Source organism: Scyliorhinus canicula, chromosome 12, assembly GCF_902713615.1.
Source record: "Scyliorhinus canicula chromosome 12, sScyCan1.1, whole genome shotgun sequence".
In the NCBI taxonomy this organism is placed as follows: Eukaryota; Metazoa; Chordata; class Chondrichthyes; order Carcharhiniformes; family Scyliorhinidae; genus Scyliorhinus; species Scyliorhinus canicula.
The window spans coordinates 142,732,793-142,760,387 of record NC_052157.1 but is presented as its reverse complement, the minus strand read 5'-3'; the positions used below and the strand labels follow the sequence as shown (position 1 = coordinate 142,760,387).

At 43.2% G+C, this 27,595-nt stretch overlaps 1 protein-coding gene across 6 annotated transcripts in view; it reads right to left on the bottom strand.

Moving 5' to 3' along the window:
* git1 (G protein-coupled receptor kinase interacting ArfGAP 1) overlaps positions 1 to 27,595 on the bottom strand; it is a 247,947-nt gene that overhangs the window by 18,640 nt on the left and 201,712 nt on the right. For 5 of the 6 annotated variants that reach the window (XM_038814323.1, XM_038814327.1, XM_038814324.1 and 2 more), the window contains 4 exons: positions 25,030 to 25,141; positions 22,039 to 22,190; positions 15,248 to 15,400; positions 73 to 291 (listed from right to left, as the gene is read on the bottom strand). In XM_038814323.1, coding sequence (XP_038670251.1) covers positions 73 to 291; positions 15,248 to 15,400; positions 22,039 to 22,190; positions 25,030 to 25,141 — 636 coding nt within the window. The remainder of the gene's footprint in view (positions 1 to 72; positions 292 to 15,247; positions 15,401 to 22,038; positions 22,191 to 25,029; positions 25,142 to 27,595) is intronic. The other variant, XM_038814328.1, reaches the window with a different exon arrangement.

The following is a 27,595-nucleotide window of genomic DNA, read 5'->3' as shown; positions in this document are numbered from 1 at the left end:
GCAGTATAACAATCTGAAAAGGTCAATGCATTTGGTTTGAAATGAAATCCACGTCGTAAAGTACTAACTCACACTGCAATCCAAAGGCTGAAGTCTTGTGGCAATGTCATCAGTAGTTTGTCCAAAGGATTTCTGTCCTGATCTGGTTTCATACATGGACACGGCTTGCCGGTCACGTCTACTTGCATTTAGATGGGGGGCAAGGTCCTGGCGGTCACTGGTAGTTGGTGAAGGATGTAGACTAGGAGTTTGTTGTTTCATTTGTGCATTCTCTGTCTGCAATTTGTTAATCTGAAATTTAATGAAAAAGGGATCCACAACATCTTAAAATAATTATTTAATATCTATTAAGGAATCTTCTTTACTTAATTTTAACATTTGCGTGGTCAAAAATTACACAAAAAATAGCATATAAAATAGGAGGACGCAAATGACAAGGATTACATACTTCAGATGTGACTACGTTATTTTACATTTCATATTCAGGTTTCCATCATTAGCAATCAATAATGACTAAATATGCATGTAGTTTTGTATAAATGTTTTAAATTTGTCCAGTGCCACAAGCCAAATTGGATAGGATGCCTGAAACCATCTGAACAAAGTAAGGGCAGCATTACGATCTGTAAAGTGGAAGTATTAAAGGTATCAGTGCAGACTGCTATGGTATGTTGGACACAGTTTGTATCCTCAATTTCCCCACATGAAAAGCTGGCAATTTTGGGTATGTCATCAGAACAGGTGGTCATTGCAGGCAAAAAAAAAAAAATGTTGGCCACCACTGATGGCCTAGGAAATCACTATTTAAAAACACAGAAGGCCATTGGGTCGTAACTCTTAAGAACCATAAAATTAGCCATGATCTGGAGATGCCGGCAAAGGATTGGGGTGGGCACAGTGAGAAGTCTTACAACACCAGGTTAAAGTCCAAAGGGCTTATTTGGAATCGCGAGCTTTTGGAGTGTAGCTCCTTCATCAGGTGAGTGTATAAAATTAGTCCCAGTTTCCTGGCTCCTCCCCCCTCCCACTCCATGTCATTTTACAGATTACTTTTTCAAATATTGTCATAGTTTTTAGCCCAAAATAACTTTTTTTAAAAACCCTGCATCAGAGGCTGTGCAGTAGAACAACCATAAAATAATTACATTTTAGGCCTAAAATCTGATCACTGACTCGCTAATTTATTAGGTCTATTTATATAAAGGTGAACCACAGGAATATTCACACCTCAGTAAGATGTTCATAGTGTCTGTTTATTTGTATGTTACACATTCTTTGCTGATGCGCGAGTGTATTAAAATAATATAAGACGTTAAACTTGTGTATAGTGACATAAATTCAAATGCTGTACAAAAATGTGTTGGACAGAAGCAAATAATTTGGTGAAAAACTGGGCCCAATTCAAGTTGAAGTTCCTCGCTTAAGCATTATTAGTGTTCTTGCCTGAACTTTCTTTGCTGCTAAGTTAGCTTACTAGATACGAACTATACTTTAATGTGGCATAGCCCCCTGACCCAAATTTTAAACTTTACACGAAAGCTTAGAGATTGTACAACTAATTCTCCAATGTAAACATTAACTTTGAGCAATAATTGAAAGTCTATGGGGCAGTCATATATCGCTTTGACAAAAGGTTTTTAAGATAATTTATTATCGCATTGTTGCCGTCAATGAAAATACCACAAAATTTCAGTTAGTCTGCAGTGCTAAAAGATACTGTGCAAGTACAGCAACCAACATTTAAAATAATCAATATCCTTGACACAAAGAATCATAGAATGATTACAGCACAGAAGCAATCTATTTGACCCATCGTGTTCATACCACTTCACCGCAAGAGCTACGCAGCTAGTTCCACTCCCCTGAAATTCTTTTCCCTCCAATATGTCCCATTCTCCTTTGAAAACTACAATTGAATCTGCCTCCACCACACTCTCAGGAACTGCATTTCAGATCCTAACCACTCGCTGCACCTTCTCTTCTCGAAGGAGAACAGTCTCAACTTTGCCCATCTATCATGGAGGAACTAGTTACAGGGTAGGAACAGGTTCCGGTACGCGATTTTGTCAGGGGCAGGTCCCGAGCTTTCCTCGCCTCCCACTAAGGGGACTACAGGATAAGGTGACGTCCATAACAGGGGTTGGGGAGGGGAGGGTCTCGGAAAGATACAAGGAACTGATGGTGTGGGAAGGGGTTCTAATTGGGGAGGTGAAGAGGAAGTGGGAAAAAGAGCTGGGAGGGGAGTTGGAAGACAGGTTATGGGAGAAGGCCTTGAGGAGAGTCAATGCATCCTTGTTGTGTGCCAAGCTTAGCCTGATCCAGTTCAAGGTGGTCCACAGGGCTCATATAACTGTGGCCCGGATGAGTAGGTTTTTTTGAGGGGCCGGGGAGGGGTGTGAGTGAGAGAGAGAGAGAGAGAGAGAGAGAGAGAGAGAGAGAGAGAGAGCGAGAGAGACATAGAAGTGACAAATAAGGGCAGGGAATCTAATGTATGGGTAGTTAGGGTTTAGGGCTGGGGGTTAGGTATGTTATTGTCGGTTTTTTGCATGTGTTGGATCGCTGTTGTTTAAAATGTGAAAATATTAAAATTATAAATGCTTCAATAAAATATTTTCTAAAAAAAAATCTTTGCCCATCTATGCACACAACGGAAAACTTTCATCCCTGCAACCATTCTCTTGCATCTTTTTTGCACCTCACCAATGTCACCACAACCTTTCTAAACTTTTGGAAATGGGCACAATACTCTAATCGAGGCCGAACCAGTGTTTTATAAAGATTCACCAGAGCATCCTTGCTGTACTCTATTCATCATATTTGTAACAGTAGCCGTGTGAATATACAAGTGGTGCACCATTCTAGTCATATTGCTGACCGAAATAACAGCTACTGTATTAAAAAAACAGATGTGGTATGTTATCTAATGTCCAAAATACTGAGATTGGTAGTGCATTTTTGCTTCACAAACTCAGTTTACTTAAAGAAACACTCGCCACAATGTTGTCAAAATATTCCTTCCATGGTAATGTCATTATAGTAAAAACTACAATATGATATATCATATTCATTCATGTGTGTTCTGCCTGAGGCAGGTCCTTGGCTCATGCCTACTGTCTACTGAGCTGTTTCTCTTGGCAATTTTTTTGTCAGAGGTGACCTGTAATTGCCTTCCACTCTGAGGGTGAGGAGACAGAATACCCCAGCTGGAACAGGAATCAAGCCTGCGCTGTTAATGTTATTCTGAAACCAATGATAGCCATCTAGTCAACTGAGCTAACTGGACACTTATATAATCTCAAAAACCCGCCAAGGAAGTAGGTCAGGGATTAGCAGTACTATGTTGCTCCTAGTTCATTTGCTGGAATCTTTAACCTCTCAAAAATATAAAACACAGGCAAATATTATTTAGCTATTCGCAGAATAATGCAAGAAGATTTAAGGCATAAGACCAGGTTTGCTTTCCTGTTATAAAAGCGGATGCTTTCCTGTTAAAAGCGGAAACAAAAAACAAAAAATACTGGACAATCTCAGCAGGTCTGACAGCACCTGTGGAGAAAGAAGGGAGCTAATGTTTTGATACTGGATGACTTTGTCAGAGCCTGCTTTCCTGTTAGTTTTCTTTCTTGTAGAAAAGACTATACTCTTCAGTCTGCTGTGAGTTTTAGCATAACTTTAGCAGTGGTGTTTGGATTTTACAGTAAACATCAGAATGTAGTGTGCGTTGCAGAGCTAATGTTGCTGGTACAAATGGAAGGAGCAAAGTATTTTAACAGATTTCATTTATGATGAATATAAGAAATATATATTGTATTTTTTATATGTTGCAGTAATGTTTTTTAATGCCAAGAGTTCAGGTGTGCATATATATCAGCTGCAGTAATATTATTAAGAATCTAGGATTCTAGAATTAAAGAATCTAGACATTCGCTGCAGAAGGTGCGAAATAAGAGGTCATAAAAGCGAGACCATTATTCATTCCAACCATTATAAGTTTACAAAGAGAGGCTTAATGGAGTTTTGTTATGATTGCTGAAAATTCTCTGGTGAGTACATAAATTGAGAAATTGTCTTTAGACTTAGGTAAGCAGGTCAGGAGATCTGAATGGGATAAAGATGATGCAATTAATGGGAGAAGCCAGGTCTGGAACAGGTGGTACAGCTTTTAGTTTTTCTGGGAGATTTGAGCTGAGCAGCAGCTTTTTCCAAAGGCTGTCAGGTTAAACAGTAGTCTGACCAGACACAAGCAATCGTCAGGCTGTTTCCTGACAGGTTTGATCTCGTTCTTCAAGCAGTATTTCCAAGGAATCTCTGTTCAAGTGTACAGCAAGTATTTCTCTGTTTGCTAAGTATTTACAAGTAGCTTTTGACCTGTGATGGGCATTGCCTGATAGAGAAAGCATCAGTTAGAAATTAAAGCGTTTCCTTTTATTGTTAAGAATTGATTAACTGCTAATTATAAGCTATTTTCTGAGACGTTAATGTAGTTTAATCCTGTGTTAATAATGTTTGTTTTAATACAACATATCTTTACTTGTCAGTGGAATCACTCCTGGAGTGAAGTATAATTTCCTTTCAGTTTTTCAAATAAAAAAATTGGGGTTAATGTATGATATCCCAACAAGTGCTACCGTCTGGTTTGGGATCTTGACACATTCATATCAAACAGATGAGTTTAACAAAATGTATTCAAAGCAGAGCTAACTAATCTATAATGTGCTGTGGCGGACTTCTTCCAACTAACCACAGGAGACCCAGGGACAGGTTACAATATTTACTCATGATTCAAGACACCTCTGGAGTAGCACCTTCCTCTGACACAGTTCTCAGCTCTGACACAGCAATAACAGGGAGAGTATTGTAATAACGCACTGCTCCAAGTCACAGATACAGACTGTGAATCAGTACACAGAACATTATTTAATTTTCAATCTTGTCTATGTAGGTTTATTATTAAACCTTCATCCAGAAGCTTGTCAGTAATCTCACTAGAAATGATCTGTTCTTCAAACAAGTAAACCTTGCTGATGGGGTCTGCAGATAATAGGACCTTGGAGTAGAGCACTTGATTAGCATGTGAATTTACTCTAATGCAGGGGTGCTAGATCTATACCCTTTTACTAAATCTATTAATTCACTCTCACAAATGCATTCACAAAATATATTTCCTTAAATGTTGGAGATATGCACTAAAATTAATGGTGTCTGGTCTTGCGTATGGAACCAAAATTTGGCTCATTTTTCACAATAACAGACCACTGCATTGCAAAATGAAAGCTTGAACAAAGTTAATCACTAACACCATCTTTTCCCAACAAAATGGAAATGGAGGAAAAAGCCCAATGTCCTTCACACTGAACAAAACAGTGCTGCCCTGTAAATTAGCAGAAGGTACTAATTTCTATGGGAAAGATTTCCATAATTTTGCTAGCTGTTGCGATTCAGTTACAAGTCTCAGTTAGATTTTAGTTACAGCCTAAAAGCCCAGCTAGAAATCGAGTAAGAAAGGCATGCTGCATATGGGTTGGAAAGTTGGCTGTAGCGCAAAACAAACCAAGAACTGCAACAGTACAAAGGCACTATTCTCATGATAACTAGGCTACAGTAATTCTGTACTCTTTGCCTTAGAAGGCAGCACTTTGTAGCCAACACTTGTTTTGTCCTGAACTTTACCAGTGGTGAAATTAAGCAATTGAAGATTTTATTTTCGGAAGATCCTTGCTCAAGGAAGATTTATTTAAGAAAGGCAACAAAGAGCAGCACGGTGGCGCAGTGGGTTAGTCCTGCTGCCTCACGGCACCGAGGTCCCAGGTTCGATCCTGGCTCTAGGTCACTGTCCATGTGGAGTTTGCACATTCTCCCCATGTTTGTGTGGGTTTCACCCCCACAGCCCAAAGATGTGCAGGCTAGGTGGATTGGCCACGCTAAATTGCTCCTTAATTGGAAAAAATTAATTGGGCACTAATTTAAAAAAAAAGAAAGGCAACAAACGTTTCCTATTGACCCTCTAACATAACCCAGGAAAGCAAGTGATCAATTTGCTAACTTTCATGTTTCATAATGAAAGACGATAAGTAGATGGACACTTTTTCTTTAAATTGAGTTTTGTAAACTGGTAGGACAGTACCAGACTCTTAATTGTTTATCATTTTAAATGCCCATAACTTAATGTTAAGAGAGTTGCCACAGCTGGAAAAGGCTCAACTTTGCTGGCCAAGTAATACCTGCTTCAGTTTCACATCCAGCACTTCCTGCCAACATCAAACACTAAGTTATACAAGCAAAATGGAGCAAATGATGTCAACAGGAAGACATCCAAAGGGCTAGCAGCATGCATTGGCTTTAAATTTAACAAGCTTGCATGCAAGTAGCTGATATGTCCAGATGGCAACAAAATCAATGCACCTGGTATTAATAGAACATGGTGGAAAGACCAGGACAGAGAGAGAGAAAGAGAGTCAAACAAGTGGGGCAAGAGAGAGGAATGAGGGGAGAGCTTGGAGAAATGAGAATAATTTTCAGGTGCAAGCGATAGATTGAGTTTATGTTAAGGACCTGAATACAGTTTTGCTTCTGATCATCAACTCTGAAATATGGCGACAACTATGGCGAGTGCTTTGAGTTCCACCATAGAGTGTACCACGTCAATGTCACCACTCACCAGTCTGCGTGCTGAGAAACTGAATATATTTGGGGTGGAGGATTAAGGGAATTGTGGACTAATTGGAGGAAGCACCACGCAGTGTAAATTAGACAAAATGAAAGAGGGCAGATTAAATTTATTGCAGAGAAGTGTCGGACACAAAATGGAAAAGTAACCAACACACAAACTCTCTGAATGATGTCGAAATAGCTAAAGGTAAAGTGGAAAGCGAGCTTTCTAAAAAATTCATTTGTGGAATGTGGCCATCACTGACTAGGCCAGCATTTATTGCCCAACCCTAATTCCCCTCGAGGTGGTTAGCTGCCTCCTTGAACCGCTGCAGTCCACGTGGTGTAGGTATCCCTTTTACACTTTTTGGCAGTTTTGATACAAGTGATTGGCTTGCTAGGCCATTTCGGAGGGCATTTTAAGAGTCAACAATATTCCAATGATCTGGAGTCAAATGCAAGGATGGCAGATTTCCTTCCCTAAAAGACATTAGTGAATGAGATGGGTTTATATGACAATCGACAATGGCTTAATAGTCATCATTAGACTTTTAATTCCAAATTTAGAATTTTTAAAATTTACATTTCACCGCTTAGCTGTGGTGGGAGGTGGCCTAGTGGTTAGCACAACCGCCTCACGGCGCTGAGGTCCCAGGTTCGATCCCGGCTCTGGGTCACTGTCCGTGTGGAGTTTGCACGTTCTCCCCGTGTCTGCGTGGGTTTCGCCCCCACAACCCAAAAATGCGCAGAGTAGGTGGATTGGCCGTGCTAAATTGCCCCTTAATTGGAAAAAATAATTGGGTAATCTTAAAAAAAAAGCTATGGTGGGAGCATTACTCTGGGTCTCTAGGTTACTAGTCCAGTGACAATACCACTACGCTACCACCACCACCCCTAGAGTTTTAGCAGTCATGGTGAAGAATATAGCTAAGCAATGGAATGCAACAAATAACAAAGTAAACAGAATGTTAAACTGCTTTGCCAAATCAATTAAATGCTAGTTGGAGGAAGTCAAGATCAAACTATTGGTCTGGCCACATCATGAGGGCTATGTCTATTTCTAGTCACCAAGATACATTGTGTTGCAGTCAATAATCCTTCTCCCAAATGGCAGGCAGAGATTAGTGGGGTATCGCAGGGTTTGGTGCTGGGACCCCAGTTCTTCACTATTTATCAAGGATTTAGAGGGAACTAAGTATCTTCAATATCTCCAAATTTGCAGATGACACAAAGCTGGGTTGGAGGATGCAGAGGTTCTTCAGTGTGATCTGGACAAGTTGTGAGTGGGCAAATTAATGGCAGATGCAGTATAATTTGGAGAAATGTGAGGTTATCCACTTTGGTAGCAGAAACAGGAAGGCAGATTATCAGGATGGCCATAAATTAGGAGAGGGGAATATACAACGAGACTTGGGTATCCTCGTACACCAGCCACTGAAGATCAGCATGCAGGTGAAACAGATGGTAAAGACGACAAATGGTATGTTGGCTTTCATAGCCAGAGTATATTGAGTGCAGGAACAGGGATGTCTTGCTGCAATTATACAGGGCCTTAGTGAGGCCGACCTGAAATACTATGCGCAGTTTTGGTCTCCTTATCGAAGGAAGGATATTCTTGCTCTAATGGAAGTGCAGAGAAGGTTTACCAGACTGATTCCTGGGATGGCAGGACTAACTAGTGAGGAGAGACGGGGTCAGTTAGGATTCTACTGAGTTCAGAAGAATATGGGGGAGATCTCATAGAATCCTGAAAACTCCAACAGGACTAGGCTGGGTAGATGCAAGAAGGATGTTCCAGATAGTAAGGGTGTCCAGGGGTCACAATCCGAGGATACGTGGTAGACCATTTAGGACAGAGGTGAGGAGAAATTTCATCACCTAAATAATGGTCAGCCTGTGGAATTCACTGCCACAGAAAGTAGTTGGGGCCAAAACACTGTTTTCAAGAAGCAGTTAGATATAACACGGGGCAGAGAGGATCAAAGGATGGGGGGGGGGGGGGGGGGGGGGGGGGAAAGAGGTGCTATCAGACTATTGAATTGGATGATCAGCCATGATCACGATGAATGGCAGAGAAGGCTCATGGGACCGAATGGCCTCTTCAATGGGAAGGCAAATGATCAGGATCGCCATAACTTAAGTGAGGTTAATATGCAACAAGACCCGAGTGCCCTCGATACCAATCACTGAAGGTAAGCATGCAGTTGAAACAGGTGAAGCATATTTCTTTTTAAATATGTTTATTGAAAAACTTCTTTATAAACAAAACACCATAAAACAATTAACCCAAGTGACAAAATTAAAGGACAAGATAAACAAAAGCATATATTAACTTAACCCCACATAACTAAAGCAAACCCCTTAACAACGGACGGTAAATAGTTCTTTAAAATAGGTAATGAATGGCTCTCATCTTAGGTAGAACCCTTCTCCAGAACCCCTAATGGTGCTCTTGACTGTCTCCAAATGCAAGAACAACGTGAGGTCACCCAACAAAGCTGAGGCACTGGGTGGAGTAGGAGACCTCCATCCAAGAGGAACTCATCTACGGGCTATTATTGGAGCATCGGCGAGTCTGACACCCCAAAAATGGCCACCAGCGGCATGGCTCAAACTCAACATTTGAGTATAGCTGACATAACATTGAAGAGAGAGACCCAAAAGCTTACTAACCTGGGATAAGACCAGAAAAAGTGTGTGGTTGGTTGGCCCCAGAGAACAACATTCACACCTGTCCTCCACCCCAAAGAAGAATCCATTCATCGGTGTTTTAGTCAGATCGTCCTGTGCGCCACCTTAAATTGGATCATACTAAGCCGCGCACACGAGGACGTGGATTTAACCCTGTGAAGGGCCTCACTCCATACCTCATCATCCAGGATGGGACCCAACTCACCTACACCTCAATCAACAGAGCTGACTCCGCTGATGAGATCTGGCCATATATGCATGAAATCCCCCCCCCCCCCCCCCCCATCAGGTTGGGCCAAAGACAAAATCCTCTTCAACAGGGAAGGTGGTGGTGTCAAGGAGAAAGAGGGGAAAGCCTCGAGTGGAAAATCGCTAAAGTATTTGAAAAGACTGAAACAAGCGAGTAGAAATATTTCCGACAGCTCGTTAAAGCTAGAAAACCTTCCTTCCACAAACAGGTCTCTAAATCTCTCCACGCGCTTTCCCTCTCATAACCTAAATGTAGATTCTAGACCCGCAGGCGAAAAGAGGTGATTATTGCAGATGGGGTCTGTAAAGACATGGAACTGAGTTTAATAATAGTCTGAACCCTGCCCGCCAAGGACAGGGGAGGGTGTCCCACTTCTGCAAGTCAGATTTGACACCAAATGGCCTCCTTCTGCACTGTAAGTTCTATGAATGAAACAACAAAAGTAACCAGACTAATTAAATTAAATTATGAAGCGAGGCCCAATCATGGGCCAGCTGGATTCCCAGGTAATGAAAGGGAGTTCTGGCAAGGCAAAAAAGTAGTGTCTCCAGATGGGCTCTCCTCCCAGCAGGGGGTTAACCAGGAAGCATTTGCTCTTATCCAGATTCAACTTATATCCAGAGAAGGACCCAAAACAGCTTAATTATCTCTTCCAGTGGTAACATTAGCAGTGGGGGCCATATAAAATAAACCAATCCAAATCTCCCAAGAATCTCGGAGATATTCCCACTCCACTCTTTCAAATCCCTTTTCCTCTTTAAAAAAAAAAAATTTAGAGTACCCATTTAATTTTTTTCCAATTAAAGGGGCAATTTTAGCGTGGCCAATTCACCTACTCTGCACATCTTTGGGTTGTGGGGGCGAAATCCATGCAAACACGGAGAGAATGTGCAAACTCCACACGGACAGTAGCCCAGAGACGGGATTGAACCTGGGACCTCGGCGCCTTGAGGCGGCAGTGCTACCTACTGCGCCACCGTGCTGCCCTCTTTCAAATGCCTTTTAAGCGTCTAGGAAAAAAAAAATCACCTTCGGTTCAGGCACCGAGGGGGGAAAAGGCAACATTTAACAGACGGCATTTAACAGACGATGTACGTTGGTCGACAATTGCCGGCCCTTAACAAAGCATCTGGGAGGCAAGCCACCAACCACAGTGCCAGCACCTATGCAAGTAACTTGACATCTGCATTTAAAAGTGAAATAGGTTGGTCCGACCCATATACAGCCAGGTCCTCGTCCTGCTTGAGGATCAAGGAAATAGACGACAGAACAAATATAAAATGCAACAAACCCTGGGTTTAGGAATCATTATCTAAAATTAGAGGTATCAATTTCTTCGCAAACCTCTTATAAAACTCAACGGGGAAGCTATTTTAGAAGGTCTAATACAGGTAAGGAATATACAGTGAATGGTAGAACCCTCAAGAGTGTTGACAGTCAGAGAGATCTTGGTGTACAGGTCCACAGGTCACTGAAAGGGGCAACACAGGTGGAGAAGGTAGTCAAGAAGGCATACGGCATGCTTGCCTTCATTGGCCGGGGCATTGAGTATAAAAATTGGCAAGTCATGTTTCAGCTGTATAGAACTTAGTTAGGCCACACTTGGAGTATAGTGTTCAATTCTGGTCGCCACACTACCAGAAGGATGTGGAGGCTTTAGAGAGGGTGCAGAAAAGATTTACCAGGATGTTGACTGGTATGGAGGGCATTAGCTATGAGGAGAGGTTGAATAAACTTGGTTTGTTCTCACTGGAACAAAGAAGGTTGAGGGGCAACCCGATAGAGGTCTACAAAATTATGAGGGGCATAGACAGAATGGATAGTCAGATAATTTTTCGCAGGGTAGAGGGGTCAATTACTAGGGAGCATAGGTTTAAGGTGCGAGGGGCAGGTGTAGAGGAGATGAACGAGGCAAGTTTTTTTTACACAGAGGGTAGTGGGTGCCTGGAACTCGCTGCCAGAGGTGGTGGTGGGAGCAGGGACGATAGTGACGTTTAAGGGGCATCTTGACAAATACATGAATAGGATGGGAATAGAGGGATACAGACCCCCGAAGTGTAGAAGATTTTAGTTTAGACGGGCAGCATGGTCGATGCAGGCTTGGAAGGCCGAAGGGCCTGTTCCTGAGCTGTACTTTTCTTTGTTCTTTGTTCTATTAGGGCCAGGAGCTTTACCAGTTTGCATCAACCCAATGCATTTCATAATTTCATCCAGGCCCAACGAAGATTCCAACTCTTCACACCGCTTCCCTTCCACAGCTGGGATGGATAATCCATCCAAAAGATCAGTCATGACCGAACCATCCGTCGGAGGCTCCTATCTACAGAGATCCTGATAAAACATTTCAAAAGCCGCATTGATCCGAGGCGGGGTGGAAACCAGGCTACCACTCGAGCCACGTACCTGGACGATCGCCCGGGAAGCTGCCTGTCGCTTCAGCTGGCGAGGTAAGAGGTGACTGGCGTTCACTCAGAGTTCATAAAACATACCCCTCGAATGTTGCAGCTGGCTCACTAACCTAACTGTTGATAATAGTTCAAATTGTGTCTGCAGCTTTTTCCTACTTGCCAACTTGCTGGCAAGTAGGAAAAATCTAAAGTCAGCAGTCAGAGGCAAAAGCGCAGCACTGGGAGCACTGAATATACTTCACCATGAGGAGCCAGGAGAGCTTTGCATGTGGGTATACTGGGCATTGGGCATGCGACTGCCCAAGTACAGGTGGCCGTATTTGGATTAGAGGTCGTGGTAGAGGAAGTTTCACTGCTTCAAGAGATATCTGCTATCATTGTGATGAATCGGGCCATCTTCCAAAGGATTGTGAGCTCCAGGAAGATTCCTGCTACAACTATGGCATGGGTGGCCACATTGCCAAAGATTGCAGGGAGCCAAAGATGGAGGGGGAGCAATGCTGCTATAAACTGTGGCAGACCCTGACAACTGGCCCGTGATTGTGATCATGCTGATGACTAGAAATAAGACCATAAGACATAGGAGTGGAAGTAAGGAGTGTAAGAAATGTTATTCATGTGGAGAACTTGGGCATATTCAAAAGGATTTCACCAAAGTCAACTGCTATAGACATGAAGCAGATGGCTAATTTTGAGGAATTTTATTCTTGGCTGGTGTGCTGCAGTTTAATCTGCTAATCATCTAATAATAAATATCTTTTGAAAATTAAAAATTCTGTATCGTCCCAGTTTGAAGCATAGATATTAACCAGAACCACTGAGGTGCCAGCCAAAGAGCCACAGAATTGTCTATATTGAGGTCAGCCAAGATCTTAGCTGCAGAAAAATGAGCCCTTTTATTGATTAATATTGCCGCACCCCAGGCCCTACCATAAAGGCCCGAATGAAAAACCTGTCCCACTCACCCTTTCTGCAACCTTGACTGGTCTCTGACCCACAAATGATTCTCTTGCAGAAACACCAGCTTGGCATTTAAACTCTGAGCAAATGCCCTTGACCTTTTTACTGGGATATTCAACCTCAAGGTTCCAGGTAACCAATCCCACCCCCCTCAATCCGTAGTCAGCCATTTCTGCCAAGAGGGATTATCCAACAGTTTTTATGGTTTATATAGTTACATAGAAGGCACAGCAACCAGGCCCACCCAAGATGACCGCCCAATCCACTAACAAGATTAGACAAAGAAAGATCTGCAGTCACTGTCAGCAAACTACCCTTACCCCCCAAACGTTCCCTTCCCATCCTTGCCCTCAAACACTACCACACCCAAATACGCATACAGAAAACAGCAAGGCGAACATAAACAACTAAAACCTACTTCTAGTAAATCTAACTGCAAACAAAACAAAAACACTAACCTCCTTATCTAAAACATTCCTGTAATGAGCTACAGTCAACCCCTCAACACCGCTCGGTTAGCTTACCCTTTGGCTAGCAGGGCGGCTCCCACCTAGAGTGAAGAAAAATGACTACAAAAAGTATAAAAGCTCCATAAATCATTGCACTCCAATAGGAAGCTATATATTTTCACAAAAATTAGAACAAAAACCCACATAAAACTAAACCAGACCTATGCCCAACTTAGAAAAAATTTCAACTCCAACAGGAATAGAAAAATGCAAACATGAGTGAGGGTCCCCAACAACTCAACATGCCCATCCCCAATATCCAAAAAATCTCAGTCACCCCATACCCAGCCGATGCTTCTTACCAAAGGAATCTGCCTCTCCCAGCACATCAAAATAATAGTCTGTTCCTTCAAAAGCCAACCTTAGCAACGCCAAGTACACCATCCCAAACCAGACTCCAATTTTGTATAGGGCAGCCTTGGCTTTGTTGAATGCAGCTCTCTTCTTTGCCAACTTTACTTCCACGTCCTGGTAAAACATGATGGCATGGCCTTCCCATTTGTAGTTGCGATGCTCCCTCGGCCATCTCCGTACCCGCTCTTTTTCTTTGAAGCTGTGCAACTTCACGATTACTGTGCGCGGTGGTTTGTCAGGACGTGGTTTCTGTCTGAGTGTGGTGGGCTCAGTCCAACTCTCGAGGGGATGTGGGTCTCCCCCCCCCCCCCCCCCAATCTTCCCAAACATCTCCGCAAAATACTGTGTGGGAGTTGAGCCTTCCAATACCTCTGGAAGCCCCACAATTTGGATCTTCTGCCTCCCAGAACGATTCTCCAAATCATTCACGTTGGCCTTTAATGATTTGTTCGCACGCCCAGAGACATCTCTGCCTCGGCAGGGCCACCTCCATGCCTTTTATCGTGGCCTTACGTGCCTGTACCATTTTGTCGGTCGTCTCCAACACCAAATGAGAGATAAGGCCTCTTCCATCAATTTGTGGAGGTCCCCCGACACAACCCATCAGTGTTTGTCAAATTCTGACACCAAGGTGCTCATAAACATCTAGGCTGCTCGTGGAGTGGTTGGAGCCCCAGAGGCTGACTTTGCCATTTTTTCCACCGAGGAACATCGGGAGGCCTCCGACTCGGTCAACAAAGATCTAGTTTGTCTTTTTTTCCTTGGCCTTTCTGGGCATTTCACCAATGTAGGATCCTTATCTCATTAAATAGGTGGGTCTTCAAACAAAAATACTCCTGAAACTAAGCGAAAAGGACTAAGAATGCAATCCTCTAGCCGGAGCCACCTCGTGCATATCTTCCCCTTACATAATGCTACCAGAAGTCCCCCTGCTCCTATTTGCTATGTTTCTATGATGGAAGTACTGGTGAAAACAATAACAGGGCTAAAGGATACTTGTGCAGAATTATTGAAGAAAAAAGAAGTACGTACAAAATTAATTTCAGGTACTAGTTTTTATGTAAATGAGAATGACAAAAAAAATCATCTTTTGTACAAAAGAAGGTGAAGACTGAGGGACAAAATATTAACTTTTTCAGTTCTTGATGCAAATCCTGCCGTGGGTTTGAATGCTCCTTGTTTAGTTTTCCGTTAACCTTTACTGTAAATGTTTAATGGCACTGTACCAAAAAATAATTGGCTCTTCAATATATCCAAAACCAAAAAGTGCAGAATCAAACAGTTGGCTCTTGGGAGAGCAAATTAAAAAATAACAAACGTAAAAATGTCTTCAAATTTTCTGCAGCATTCAATCAAAAAATGAATACTGAAACAACCTAGGACGATTACTCATTTAGCTGCCAGAATCCCCATTTACACTCACTCACCTGCATTTGAAGTCTGCGCAGTTCCTCACTTAGATTGTTATTTACTTTCATTAGCTGCTGAACCTTGGCCTCAGATGCAGCCAAAGCTTTTTTCACCTCCAAGTACTCCTGTAGTGTTATGGGGCCGTCGGATAAGTCGGATGAATCCATGCTCTTAATATTAAAAAGATGATAAATATTTAAAAATACGAATAGCAACCTAGGGGTTTTATCATCACTAAAACATCATTGTAAAAGTACTTAGGCCATTGTTGAACTAGACACATACACATTTGCACAATATAAAAAAAACTTGCCGGCTCAATTCGCAACACTTTTCCAATTCTTGCCCCCTCGTCTGCCGATTCCCTGCCTTTCTTAATCCTCTTCTGTCCCTCTCTTAGTTCATGGAGACATGTATACTCATCATATTTCAAGTTTTCTCTTGCAGAGCTTGTTGGAATCTTAGCGGGTCAGAACATATACTCAACACACAGAAGCAAAAGTTCAAACTTATATTTCCATTGAAGATGGTGCTATCATGATCAAAGCAACTACATTTTTAATTTTACGGAATGTGGCCGTCACTGGCAAGGCCAACATTTATTGCTCATTCCAACTTGCATTCAAAAAGGTGACGTGAAGTACCTCTTGAACTGTTGCAGTACACTCCCTGTATTATAGGTACCCCAAGAGTGCTGTAAGGGAAGGAGCTCCAGGATTATAACAGGGATCAGTATCAGGGAAGAAACAGCAGTATATTTCCAAGGCAGGATGGCGAGTGACTTAGGGGGAACTTGTAGATGTTGGTGTTCCTATGCATCTGCTGCCCTTGTCGGTAGTAGTTGTGGGTTTGGAAGGTGCTGTCTAAGGAGTTTTGGCAAGTTTCTGCAGTACATCTTGTTAGATGGTACACACTGCTGCTACTGTTAGTCAGTGGTGGGGGTAATGAATATCTGTGGATGGGGTGACAATCAAGCAGGCTTCTTTCGCCTAAATGGCATCGAGCGCCTTGAATGTTGTTGCAGCGGCACTCATCCAGGCACGTGGAGCGTATTCCTTCAAACTCCTGACTTGTGCCTTGTAGATGGTGGACAGGCTTGGACAGGAGGCACATAACTCGCTACAGGATTCCTAGTGTCTGACCTGGTTTTGTAGCCACAGTATTTATATGGCTACTCCAGTTCAGTTTCTAGTCAATTGTAATTCCCCCAGATGTGGATACTGGAATATTCAGTGATGACAATGCCATTGAATGTCAAGAGGCAATGCTTAGATTCTCTTGTTGGAGATGGTCATTGCCTGGTATTTGTGCAGCATGAATGTTATTTGCCACTTGTCAGCCCAAACCTGGATATTGTCCAGGTCTTGCTGCTAGGTACGACTCCAACCAGCGGAGAGATTCCCACCTCCAATTCCCACTTACTGCCATACTCTGTCAAATGTGGCCTTGGTATCAAGCGCAGCCACCTTCACTTCACCTCTGGAATGCAGCTCTTTTGTCCATTTTTGAACAAGCCTGTAATAGGGTCAGGAGCTGAGTGACCCTGGTGGAAGATAAACTGAGCACCAGTGAGTAGGTCATTGCTAAGCGAGTGCCTCTTGACTGCACTATTTTTGTCCCCTTCCATCACTTTATTGAGAGTAGGCTGATGGGGTGGTAAATGGCTGGGTTAAATTTGTCCTGCTTTTTCTGTATGGGCAAATTTCCACATTGCTGGGTAGATGCCCGTGTTGTAGCTGCACTGGAACAGCTTGGCTAGGGGTGTGGCAAGTTCTGGAGCTATTGCTGGAATGCTGTTAGGGCCCAGAGCCTTTGCAGCATCCAGTGCCTTCAGCCATTTCTTGATATAATGTGGAGTGAATCAAATTGGATGAAGACTGGCATCAGTGATGCTAGGCTCCTCCAGAGAAGGCGGCCAAAATGTATCATCCACTAATCACTTCAGCCTGGTCTTTTGCACTGATGTGCTGGGCACCTAAATCACTGAGGATGCGATATCTGTGGAGCCTCCTCCTCCAGTAAGTTGTTTAATTGTCCACCTGGATGTGACAGGACCACAGAGCTTAGAGCTGATCCATTGGGTGTGAGATTGCTTAGCTCTGTCTATCACTTGATGCTTATGTGGTTTGGCATGCAAGTTGTCCTATGTTGTAGCTTTACCAGGTTGACACCTTATTTTTCAGTATGCCGGTGGTGCTCTGGGCATGTCCTCTGGACTCTTCATTGAACCAGGGTTGATTCCCTGGCTTGGTGGTAATGGTAGAATGGGGGATATGCCGGGCCATGGGGTTACAGATTGTGATTGAATAAAATTCTGCTGCTGATACCCCACGGTGAATCATGATTGCGCATTCTTGAGTTATTAGATCTGTTTGAAGTCGATCCCATTTAGCATGGCGGCAGTGCCACACAACATGGAGGGCATCCTGGCTTCACTTCCACAAGGATTCTACGATGTTACTTCTACTGATACGGTCATGGACTGATGCATCTGCAATAGGCAAGTTGGTGAGAATGAGGTCAGCTGTGTCTTTGATTAAGACTCAGCCAACTTGGTCAGTAGTTGTGCTGCCAAGCCACTCTTGAATTCCCCCACCCAGAGTATATCCTGTGCCCTGGTCACCCTCAGTACTTCCTCTAAATGGTGAGCACTGATTCATCAACTGTGCGTGAGTGTGTGCGTATGGGGGAAGAGAAACTACATGGTAGTCAGCTGGTTTCCTTGCTCTTGTTTGACCTGATGCCATGAGACTTCATGGAGTCAATATTGAGTATTCCCAGGGCAAGTCGCTCCCTGCATTATACTGCTGTACTGCCTGCAACCTCTGCTATTCCTGTCCTGCCTATGGGAGAAGACATACCCAGGAATGGTGATAGTGGCATCTGGGACATTGTACGGTATGAGTCAGGCAGCTGCTGGACCGCGTCAGGCAGCTGCTGGACCGCGTCAGGCAGCTGCTGGACCGCGTCAGGCAGCTGCTGGACCGCGTCAGGCAGCTGCTGGACCGCGTCAGGCAGCTGCTGGACCGCGTCAGGCAGCTGCTGGACCGCGCCAGGCAGCTGCTGGACCGCGCCAGGCAGCTGCTGGACCGCGCCAGGCAGCTGCTGGACCGCGCCAGGCAGCTGCTGGACCGCGCCAGGCAGCTGCTGGACCGCGCCAGGCAGCTGCTGGACCGCGCCAGGCAGCTGCTGGACCGCGCCAGGCAGCTGCTGGACCGCGTCAGGCAGCTGCTGGACCGCGTCAGGCAGCTGCTGGACCGCGTCAGGCAGCTGCTGGACCGCGTCAGGCAGCTGCTGGACCGCGTCAGGCAGCTGCTGGACCGCGTCAGGCAGCTGCTGGACCGCGTCAGGCAGCTGCTGGACCGCGTCAGGCAGCTGCTGGACCGCGTCAGGCAGCTGCTGGACCGCGTCAGGCAGCTGCTGGACCGCGTCAGGCAGCTGCTGGACCGCGTCAGGCAGCTGCTGGACCGCGTCAGGCAGCTGCTGGACCGCGTCAGGCAGCTGCTGGACCGCGTCAGGCAGCTGCTGGACCGCGTCAGGCAGCTGCTGGACCGCGTCAGGTAGCTGCTGGACCGCGTCAGGCAGCTGCTGGACCGCTTCAGGCAGCTGCTGGACCGCGTCAGGCAGCTGCTGGACCGCGTCAGGCAGCTGCTGGACCGCGTCAGGCAGCTGCTGGACCGCGTCAGGCAGCTGCTGGACCGCGTCAGGCAGTTGCTGGACTGGTCTCAGACAGCTCTCCCAATTTTTGCACATGTTCTCAGATGCTAGTGAGGATGGCTTTGCAGGGTCAACAGGGCTGGGTTTGCTGTTGTCGTTCTTGGTGTCTAGGCCGATGTTTGGTGGCCCGTCAGGTTTCATTCCTTTTTTTAAACCTTGTTGCAGTTTGATACAACAGAGTGGCTTTCTAGGCCATTTCGTGGACACTTAAAAGTCAACCACATTACTGTGGTTCTGGAGTCTCATCTAAGTCAGACCAGGTAAGGACAGCAGATTTCCTTTCCTAAAGGACAATAGTGAACCAGATGGGTTTTCATGACAATCGACAATAGCTTCATGGTCATCATTAGACTATTTGATCCCAGATTTTGGATTGAATTCAAATTCCACCATTAGCTGTGTTGGATTTTAAAGCAGATCACCAGAGCATTATCCCGGATCGCTAGTTTACTAGTCCAGCGACAATATCAATATGCCACCTCCTCCCCTCACGTGTACATTTTGTACAAAGCTAGAACATTAAAGGGGTTAAATTATGAAACCGTTGGGCTGGCAGGGGTACAGAGGGAGCTGGTGTTCTGGAAAGGAACACACAAAGTTTGAGAACCACATTCCAGAGTAATAAAAGGAACTGTACAAAACAACATAGTATAATCAAAGACATGATTGAAACAGAATTTTCTGTAAGTGATTGTATATTTCATACATCCCACACATTATAGTCTGTCACTTGAAAGCCTCCTCTTATATACTTGTTGTTGAACAAGCACCAAAAATACTCAACTGAATGATTGGCCAGATCTCGGTTTCCGGGAAATGGGCTAAATCAGCTCTCCTTTAAGTGATTAAAAATGCCAAGAGAATTTGGGGGCAATCTCAATTCAGTTATAAAGTGATGAATACAGCATAAAATTGTTCTAAAATCTGCCATCATCTTTAAACATAGAAGAAAACATCGAGAGAGGCAAGGCACAAATATGTGCATGTGTGATGGTTAAAATGTAATGACAGCACCTAGGTATCCTGGCTTGTGAGGCAAATGAGATTTAGCACCTAGCAACTAGAATATGCAGTGCACCAAAACAATTAAATTGAGTAAGTACAAAGCCCTTGTAACCATGCTCAATGTAGGAGCAATGAAAGGCAGTACTGTTTTGCATCAGTTTCTTAATCTGCAATTGAGACCTTGGCTGCACACCAGACTACAAAAACTACACTGAAAAAAAACCCAAGTGTGGTAAAAACAAGTGCGGTTAAGGCCTAAACTGCTGGCAAACCTAATGGTATTTCCTGTCGTTTTGCAAGATTTTTGACTCTCAGCAGAAATATGTTGTAATATACATGAACTCGTTATTCTGGGATCAATTTAAAAACTTGAAGTTCCCATCAACATGAAGATTTAAATTTCTGATCTATTCACTGCACACCATAGCACAATTGATCAATACTTTGGTGGGGAAGGGAGGCTCAAAGGGCACGGGCACTCAAAATAAAAATGGGTAGAATGAGTGGAGCTGACCAAAATCCACATTAATTATTCTAGGTTTTTAAACACTAAAATTAATTCAAAGCATTGGTTAATCTAGAAAAGTGACCCAAATTTGGAAACTTTTGCTGTGTTCAAGACAGTTCTCTAATAGGCAATAACTTGCTTACTGCCTCCACCTACAATACAAAGTGCAGCAATTTCACAGGGGAACTCGGACATTGCATCTCAGCTGCTGTTCCAGAATTTAAAAATAGAATGATGGAAAGCAAAGATTTGTAACAGTGATGGAAATTGCATTCTTTACTAGGAATGAAGGAATTTGTTGCAGATTTCTTTAGATACTCAGGATCAACAGGTTTGAGGCAATATGCAGTTGAAAGCAGGTTGGTACATATCACCCTTCACACCAATCTTGTTTTTTATAAACTTGGTTCCAGCAGATCGACAGATATAGAACGCATCTAATTAATGCAAATTTAGACGTGCATCACCTACATATGAGGAAAATTTTGAGGTTCTGCAAGCTGAAAATTAGGCAATCTTTCAGTTCACGCATCAAAAGAATTTAACTGAGGTTTGAAAGTTAAGATATGCATGACTCAACTTTACTTTAAATCTATATCAATATAAAATCAAAGTTGCATTAGTTTGCCAACATTTAGTTCCAACATAAACAGAAAGTAGATTCTGTTCCAACACTTGTGTTGTACAGTATTGATTGGAAACTAAACATTAAGCCCAGTTATGTAACAATGAGATATTTATCGAGTCCATATGAAGTTTCTTTCTCAAAAAAAAGAACGTGACAAGAAAAATAGGCTACAAAATGTGCTTATGAATGCATTAAAACAGCCATATTCATTTTACCGCTCAATCACCTTCCTTGGTTTCCTCAACCATTCAACATGACGCACATGTTACAGGATAGCCTCCTGATAGAAGGTACGAGTTTCAATGAGCTAACATATAGTGGGAGGACATGGATTTGCGGATTCTTGAAAATGGGATTTCATCTCAGCTGTGGCATGAAGAGCCAAGAGTACACACATTGAAAGGCCGTTATTGCTTGCAATAATCAGAGAATTTACAGTGCAGGAGGCCATTCGGCGCATTGAGTCTGCACCAGCACTTGGAAAGAGCACCCTCCTTAAGCCCACACTTCCACCCTATCCCCGTAACCCCACCTAACCTTTTGCACACTAAGGGGCAATTCAGCATGGTCAATCCACCTAACCTGCACATCATGAGACTGTGGGCAGAAACCGGAGCACCTGGAGGAAACCCACACAGACATGGGGAGAAAGTATAAACTCCACGCAGACAGTCACCAAGTCCAGAATTGAACCCGGGTCCCTGGAGCTGTGGGGCAGCAGCGCTAACCACTGTGCCACATGTCCAATAGCAAGGATGTCCAAGCAGGTTTCCAGATCATTCTTCTGAAAAGTAATGAGCATGGGAATGGATGTGCCGAAGAATATTTTGCTTCTGTTGTTCGCAATCAGGAAACAAACTAGATGCACAAAAGGCAATTTTGTAAATTCAAGTTCTCTATTAACTTATCCAATTTAAAATCATGCAAGTTGCCAAGAGCACACTTCTCACCTTTGCTCGGTTGTTTCTGGCTGATGATGTGTTTCGGTGTAACTCAGCGTCTATGTCCTCATCAGAAGCTACACTATCGTAATCATGCTGATCATCGCCAAAGTCACTGTCAGGACGATCATTTTGGTTCCGTAGAAGATAGTCAATATTTTCTGGGTAGAAACAAGGCAGCTTAGCTTTGCATTTGCAGCATTATTTATTTTGCTTGTGTTTAAGGGGCTAAGTTAATAATCACACACAGATGCGTACAAGAAAAATTGCCATTGCACTACTGTTGAGGTGCTGATTAGACATGGCCCGCAGGCAAAATGGAAAGGTTTGTCAGTCAATCCACTCTAGTCAATGTTTCTCCAAGCAACCCATTACACACAGGTCCAGCGCCTGCAATTTCACATCTGGGGAATGTTTTAGAGAATGTACAGAAAGTTGTTACTAGCCTTCTCAAAGAACCCAGGAAAGTAACATAGAAAGAAAGTAACAGAGAAACAAAGTACCCAAGTCTGATGAGAATTATGGTAGTTTTTAAAAAACGGCCAAGTTTTCTTTTAACAAATTGTGTAGAAGTTAAAAAGAGATTGTCAGAAAAGAAGAAAGCAACACAAAAATCTCTTAATGAATATATGTATTAAACCATGACAATCTTGGACAATCTTTGGCCAAAAGCAGCAGTGTGATTGATTGGGTTTTATTCATTAGAATAGCATACTTTTTTGGGGTGGCATGAGGAAGAGCTACTTTCAATACAAAGTACTTTCCCTCAGCACGCAACACATCTTTAAATGGAAATTTCTCCATTTTCCTAAAGTTTATTCTTAGGATACCGTTAATGGCATATTTATTGCCAATCTGTCATTGCCCTGAGATGATGGTGACTGGGTCATCTTTTTGAATCTCTGCAGTACTTGTGGCGATGGTGCTCCCACAAGGGCTTGGTAGAGAATTAGATTTCAATGTGGGAACAATGATATTTGTCCAAATCAGAATGGTGTGAAACTTGCATAGGAAAACATTCCTTGACCTTGTTTGTGGCTGAGGTTTGTGGTTAGGAGACAAAATGAGGTGCTGCTAAAGCAAAATAGAGAGGTGCTGCAGTACATGCTCAAGGAACAACATGGTGAACAGTTGAATATCAAGCTTAACAGCGGTGGTGTTAATCAAACATACTAAGCTACAATCTGAATGGTGTTGACCTTTTGAGTGTTGTTACTTAGGCAAGTGGAGAATATCCTCTCAGTCTTAACCTGTGGAGAGTCTTTTAAGGATTCAGGAGTACCCAGCCGCTGTCTTGCCATGCCATTGATATGCAGGTCCAGTAAAGCTTCTAGTTAATGGTGACGCTGAAGATATCAGGTGACACACCTGTGATGGTGTCACTGAAGTGCAGGTTGTAGTTAAATTGTTCTTTTTTGAGAAATACGTATTCTTCATGTTGATCGTCAGCCAGGGTATAACAAATGGCCTCAATATTCTTGGTCTTTGCTCGAGTTGGTCAACAGGATAGGGAGGAAGGGAGATATATGGCGGGGGTGAGGAGCAAATTCCTGACCATTGTTCCTATTTTTGATCATTATCTAGTGATAATGCTGGATGAAGGTGCAAGGATATCGAGAAAGGTCAAGATCCAGCAACAGCTACATAAAATACCACACAATGAATTATGCGACTGATGTGCGATCCTGCAGAATAAAAACTGCTCATGTAGCATTTTTGACTTTTCATGGAATCGTAGAATTCCAGTTCAGGAGGTCATTTGGCCCATTAAGTCTGCACAGAACATCTGGAAGAACACCTGACCTAGGTCCCATCCCCTGTAACCCCACCTGACTTTTGGGCACTTAGGGGCAATTTAGCATGGCCAATCCACCTAATCTGCACATCTTTGGACTGTGGGAGAAAACCGAACACCCGGAGGAAATTCACGCAGACGCAGGGAGAATGTGCAGACTCCGCACAGGCAGTCACCCAGGGCAGGAATTGAACCCAGGTCCCTGGCGCTGTGTCACCATGCTGCTTTCAAAGCAAAGCTTTTTTTTTTTGCATGGAAATTTGTTGATTGACTTCATGAACAGCTGCCTCTGATTACAGACTTTTGGCCTTGCACTCAAAGGTTCTCACATTTGCAACTCGTTGCATGCCACAGAGCCCGGAACATCAGATGAATCAGTGTGGAAAGGTATGATGTGGGGAAGGCAGGGAACAGAGTCATCCTCAGGATATTTTTACACGTCTCTAGACATCTAGCTTAAGAAAGGATTTTTTGTGGTGTTGTAGAACATGATGTGACTGTATCTGCCTTTTGTGCATCAGAGGCCAGAACCGTGAGAGGTGTTGAGGGAATTAAATACCCTTAAAATAGAGTTTTAACATAGCATTAACATGCAAAATCATTGCCATTTAGACTCTTCTGTGTCCAATACGTCTAAATATTTCAGAACTGTCATACTGATATTTAAAGTGGGGGGGGGGGGGGGGGGGGGGGGGGAGGAGGAGGAGGAGAAGGGAGAGGGCGAAGGGAATGTCGCTATGTGACCACTAGTGGGCTCAAAAGCTTTACACCCCCACAGCACCCCTCAATGACATTCCGGAGATTGGAAGTGTGCTAAAGAGGAGAGTAAGTGTCTCACTGTACGACAATGTATTACAGCAGCCAAGCTGTAAAAACAAACAACTTGAATAAACATTTTAACATACTGAAATAGCAGAACTACCGAACAAGCTATATCATTATTCCCTCACGCCTTATTAAATATACAGGATAAAACAAAACATTCCACCCACCAGCATCTTACCGAGACCTTTCTATTTTGTCCTCTCCAGTTAAATGCCACTATTAACAAGTTTTTAAAATAACTATTTTAGTGTTAAATTCCATGCTGTCAATAATTAAGCAATGCAAGTTAATTAGTGATCAAGTCATTATATGGATATATAAATGTTAACAGTTTAAAAAGTTATATACATTACCTTGAAAGTTTTTAAAAGGTTACTTACCAATTGGACTTCCTAGTGTCTTTCCATGCTGCCTTCTCTTTGCATCACTAAGAATGTCAATAATCAGGGTTGCAAACTCCCGGGCATTAAACCTGGCAAGCTTTTGCCGTCCCTGAAAATAATAATATCGAAGATTGTGAATTATAAATGGTTATTTGTGAGATTTTGTGAGACTATTGACAAGAGATCTTCGTGTTACAAGTCCTTCAGCTCGAATTCAAGACAGAGGCTTTCTTCTCTGCTAATGTTTTTCTCTTGTCCCTCGTCTGGCCGCAGTCTGCTGACCCACTTTCAAATAGTTCTTAAACCACACAGCCAAAGTAACCAATGATCACTGGGATCACTTGAACCCAGCTGGGGAAATATGCAAGGCGTGCCAGCAACTAAGCCAATCAAAAGACACTGAAAGGATTTCAAAGCAGGGAAAAAAAATACCAAAAATTTGACAGAGACCACAGGGCCAGAACACGCCAAGGAATAAACTGTTCATTGTTAAAAATAGATCAGATTTTTCCTCATTTGCAATGTACAGGCATACAAAGGAATGTGGACAGAAAAGGGAACGCAGAGTCACTGTAATTCTCCGCAGGTTTTGCTGACCTGCTGCTATTCATTATGTTAATACAACTCCAAACAGAACAGTAACAGGACCATTTCTCCTTGTATCAAAACCTTTTAAAAAAAAAATGACCTAAGTTGTAAAACATCTTTGTCGACACTAGATGAAAACCATTCTCCACATTCTACTGAAGCAGCATTTCATTTTGTACAGATGAGTTACATAGAAGCACGTGAAAAGTAATGCACAGCATATGGTACGAACAAGATTTTTAAAAAATGCACACGAAAAAAGGCAACTGGAAGAATATTGTTACCTTAATCAATTTAAACTGACTGTTGCCTGTGATATGGAATAAGGCAAGGCTGGTCATATAAGTGCAGGATTTTGAGAAACTTTGAAACCAACATGGTACACTCAAAATGAGTATGAGCAAATGTACTAGTTGGGGTTAACTGACAGAAGAGGGATAATATTCTAGTGTTGCAGATTTATTGCAGCCACCAGCTCAGACACATATGCAAAGTACAATCTTCAAGCTGACAGATCCAGGTTCTACTGCCAGTTCACCTTACAATGATTTCAACAATGAGCAGCTCTATGCTTGTGCTTGAACACGTGCCGAGATCGGCACTCTCGCCAGTTAATGTTTACTGTTGAGAGTTTGGGCTAGAGTATCCACTTTCCCCCATTATTAAAGTAATGAAAAATAAGTTTATGTAGTGCCCAGGAGCATCGAGAAAGTTCTGAAATGTACCTTTGAGTTATATATCTCTTAGTACAAAATAGCAACCATCTTTTCATGGTCATATCAATTGCCATTATTGCAATGGCCACCTGAATTCCAAGTTACATACCATTTTTGGATGAAAGGAACTTGGAATCACTCGGGAAAAAAAAGTTGCACGTATATATTTTTGTCAAAAGTCCCCATAGTAATCAGAAAATAATGGACACTGAGCTGGGTTGGAGATAGGGGAGGAGTAACCAAAAGACTGATTGAGAAAGTGAATTCTAATGGAGGTGTTGAAGGAGAGAGGGACGTAGAAAGGCAAAGAGGTTTAAGAAAGGAAATTAAGAGTGTGCGGGCTATCCAGTTGCTGGCACGTCTATCCAATGGCAGAGTTTGCACAGTTGTTTGCAAGGGGTTTGGGGTGGCAGTGATGGTGATGCCATGAATGGATTTAAATGGGAGGATGACTGTTTTATATGGTGCTGGGGGCCAGGTGCTATAGTAAGTCAGTGAGAACAGGAATGGGTAATGAGCGAGTGGCATTTGGTGCATGGGATACAATACAGGCAGCACAGATGATGGCATCTGAAGTTTAGAGGGTGGAGGGGCAGCAGGAGAGCACTGGCCTTGTCACAACTGAAGGTGACAAAAAGCACGGAAGAGGGTTGAAGCAACAGTTAAGTTGGGGTAGATGCAGCAACATGTGACATTACAGAGGTAGAAGTAGGCAGACTTTAAAGTGGATAGGATTTGGGGTCACAATGTAGGACAGTTTCAAATAGGATGGCAAGACCACAAGTGCATTGGGTCAGCAGAGGCAATGGCTGGGGAAGAGACTTGAATTAGTGGTAAAGGTACAAGCTTTGCAGTAGGAGGCTAAAGATGCTGGCTTCAGACTTCCCAATGTTTAAAGAGAGAAAATTGTGGATCATCTATGACGGACGCCTGATGAACAGTCTGACAAAACAGAGGCAGTGGCGTTACATAATGGAGAAGTACATACTGGAGAGTAAAGGTGGGCGCCATCAGTGTATATGGACAATGGTGAGGGGGTAGAAGAGCAGCTATTGCTGGAGGTGCTCAGCTGTGAACCAAACAAGGACAGTGATCATGAGATATAGATATTGCGGGAGGAGGATGGTGTGATCGACATTAAAGACTGAGTAGTTGAAGAGAGAAGGGTACGAAAATTCATCATGGACAATATAATATGCGATTTTGGCTTGCGTTAATTCGGTGCCACGACAGGGTGGAAAGGATCGGAAACTGGCGGG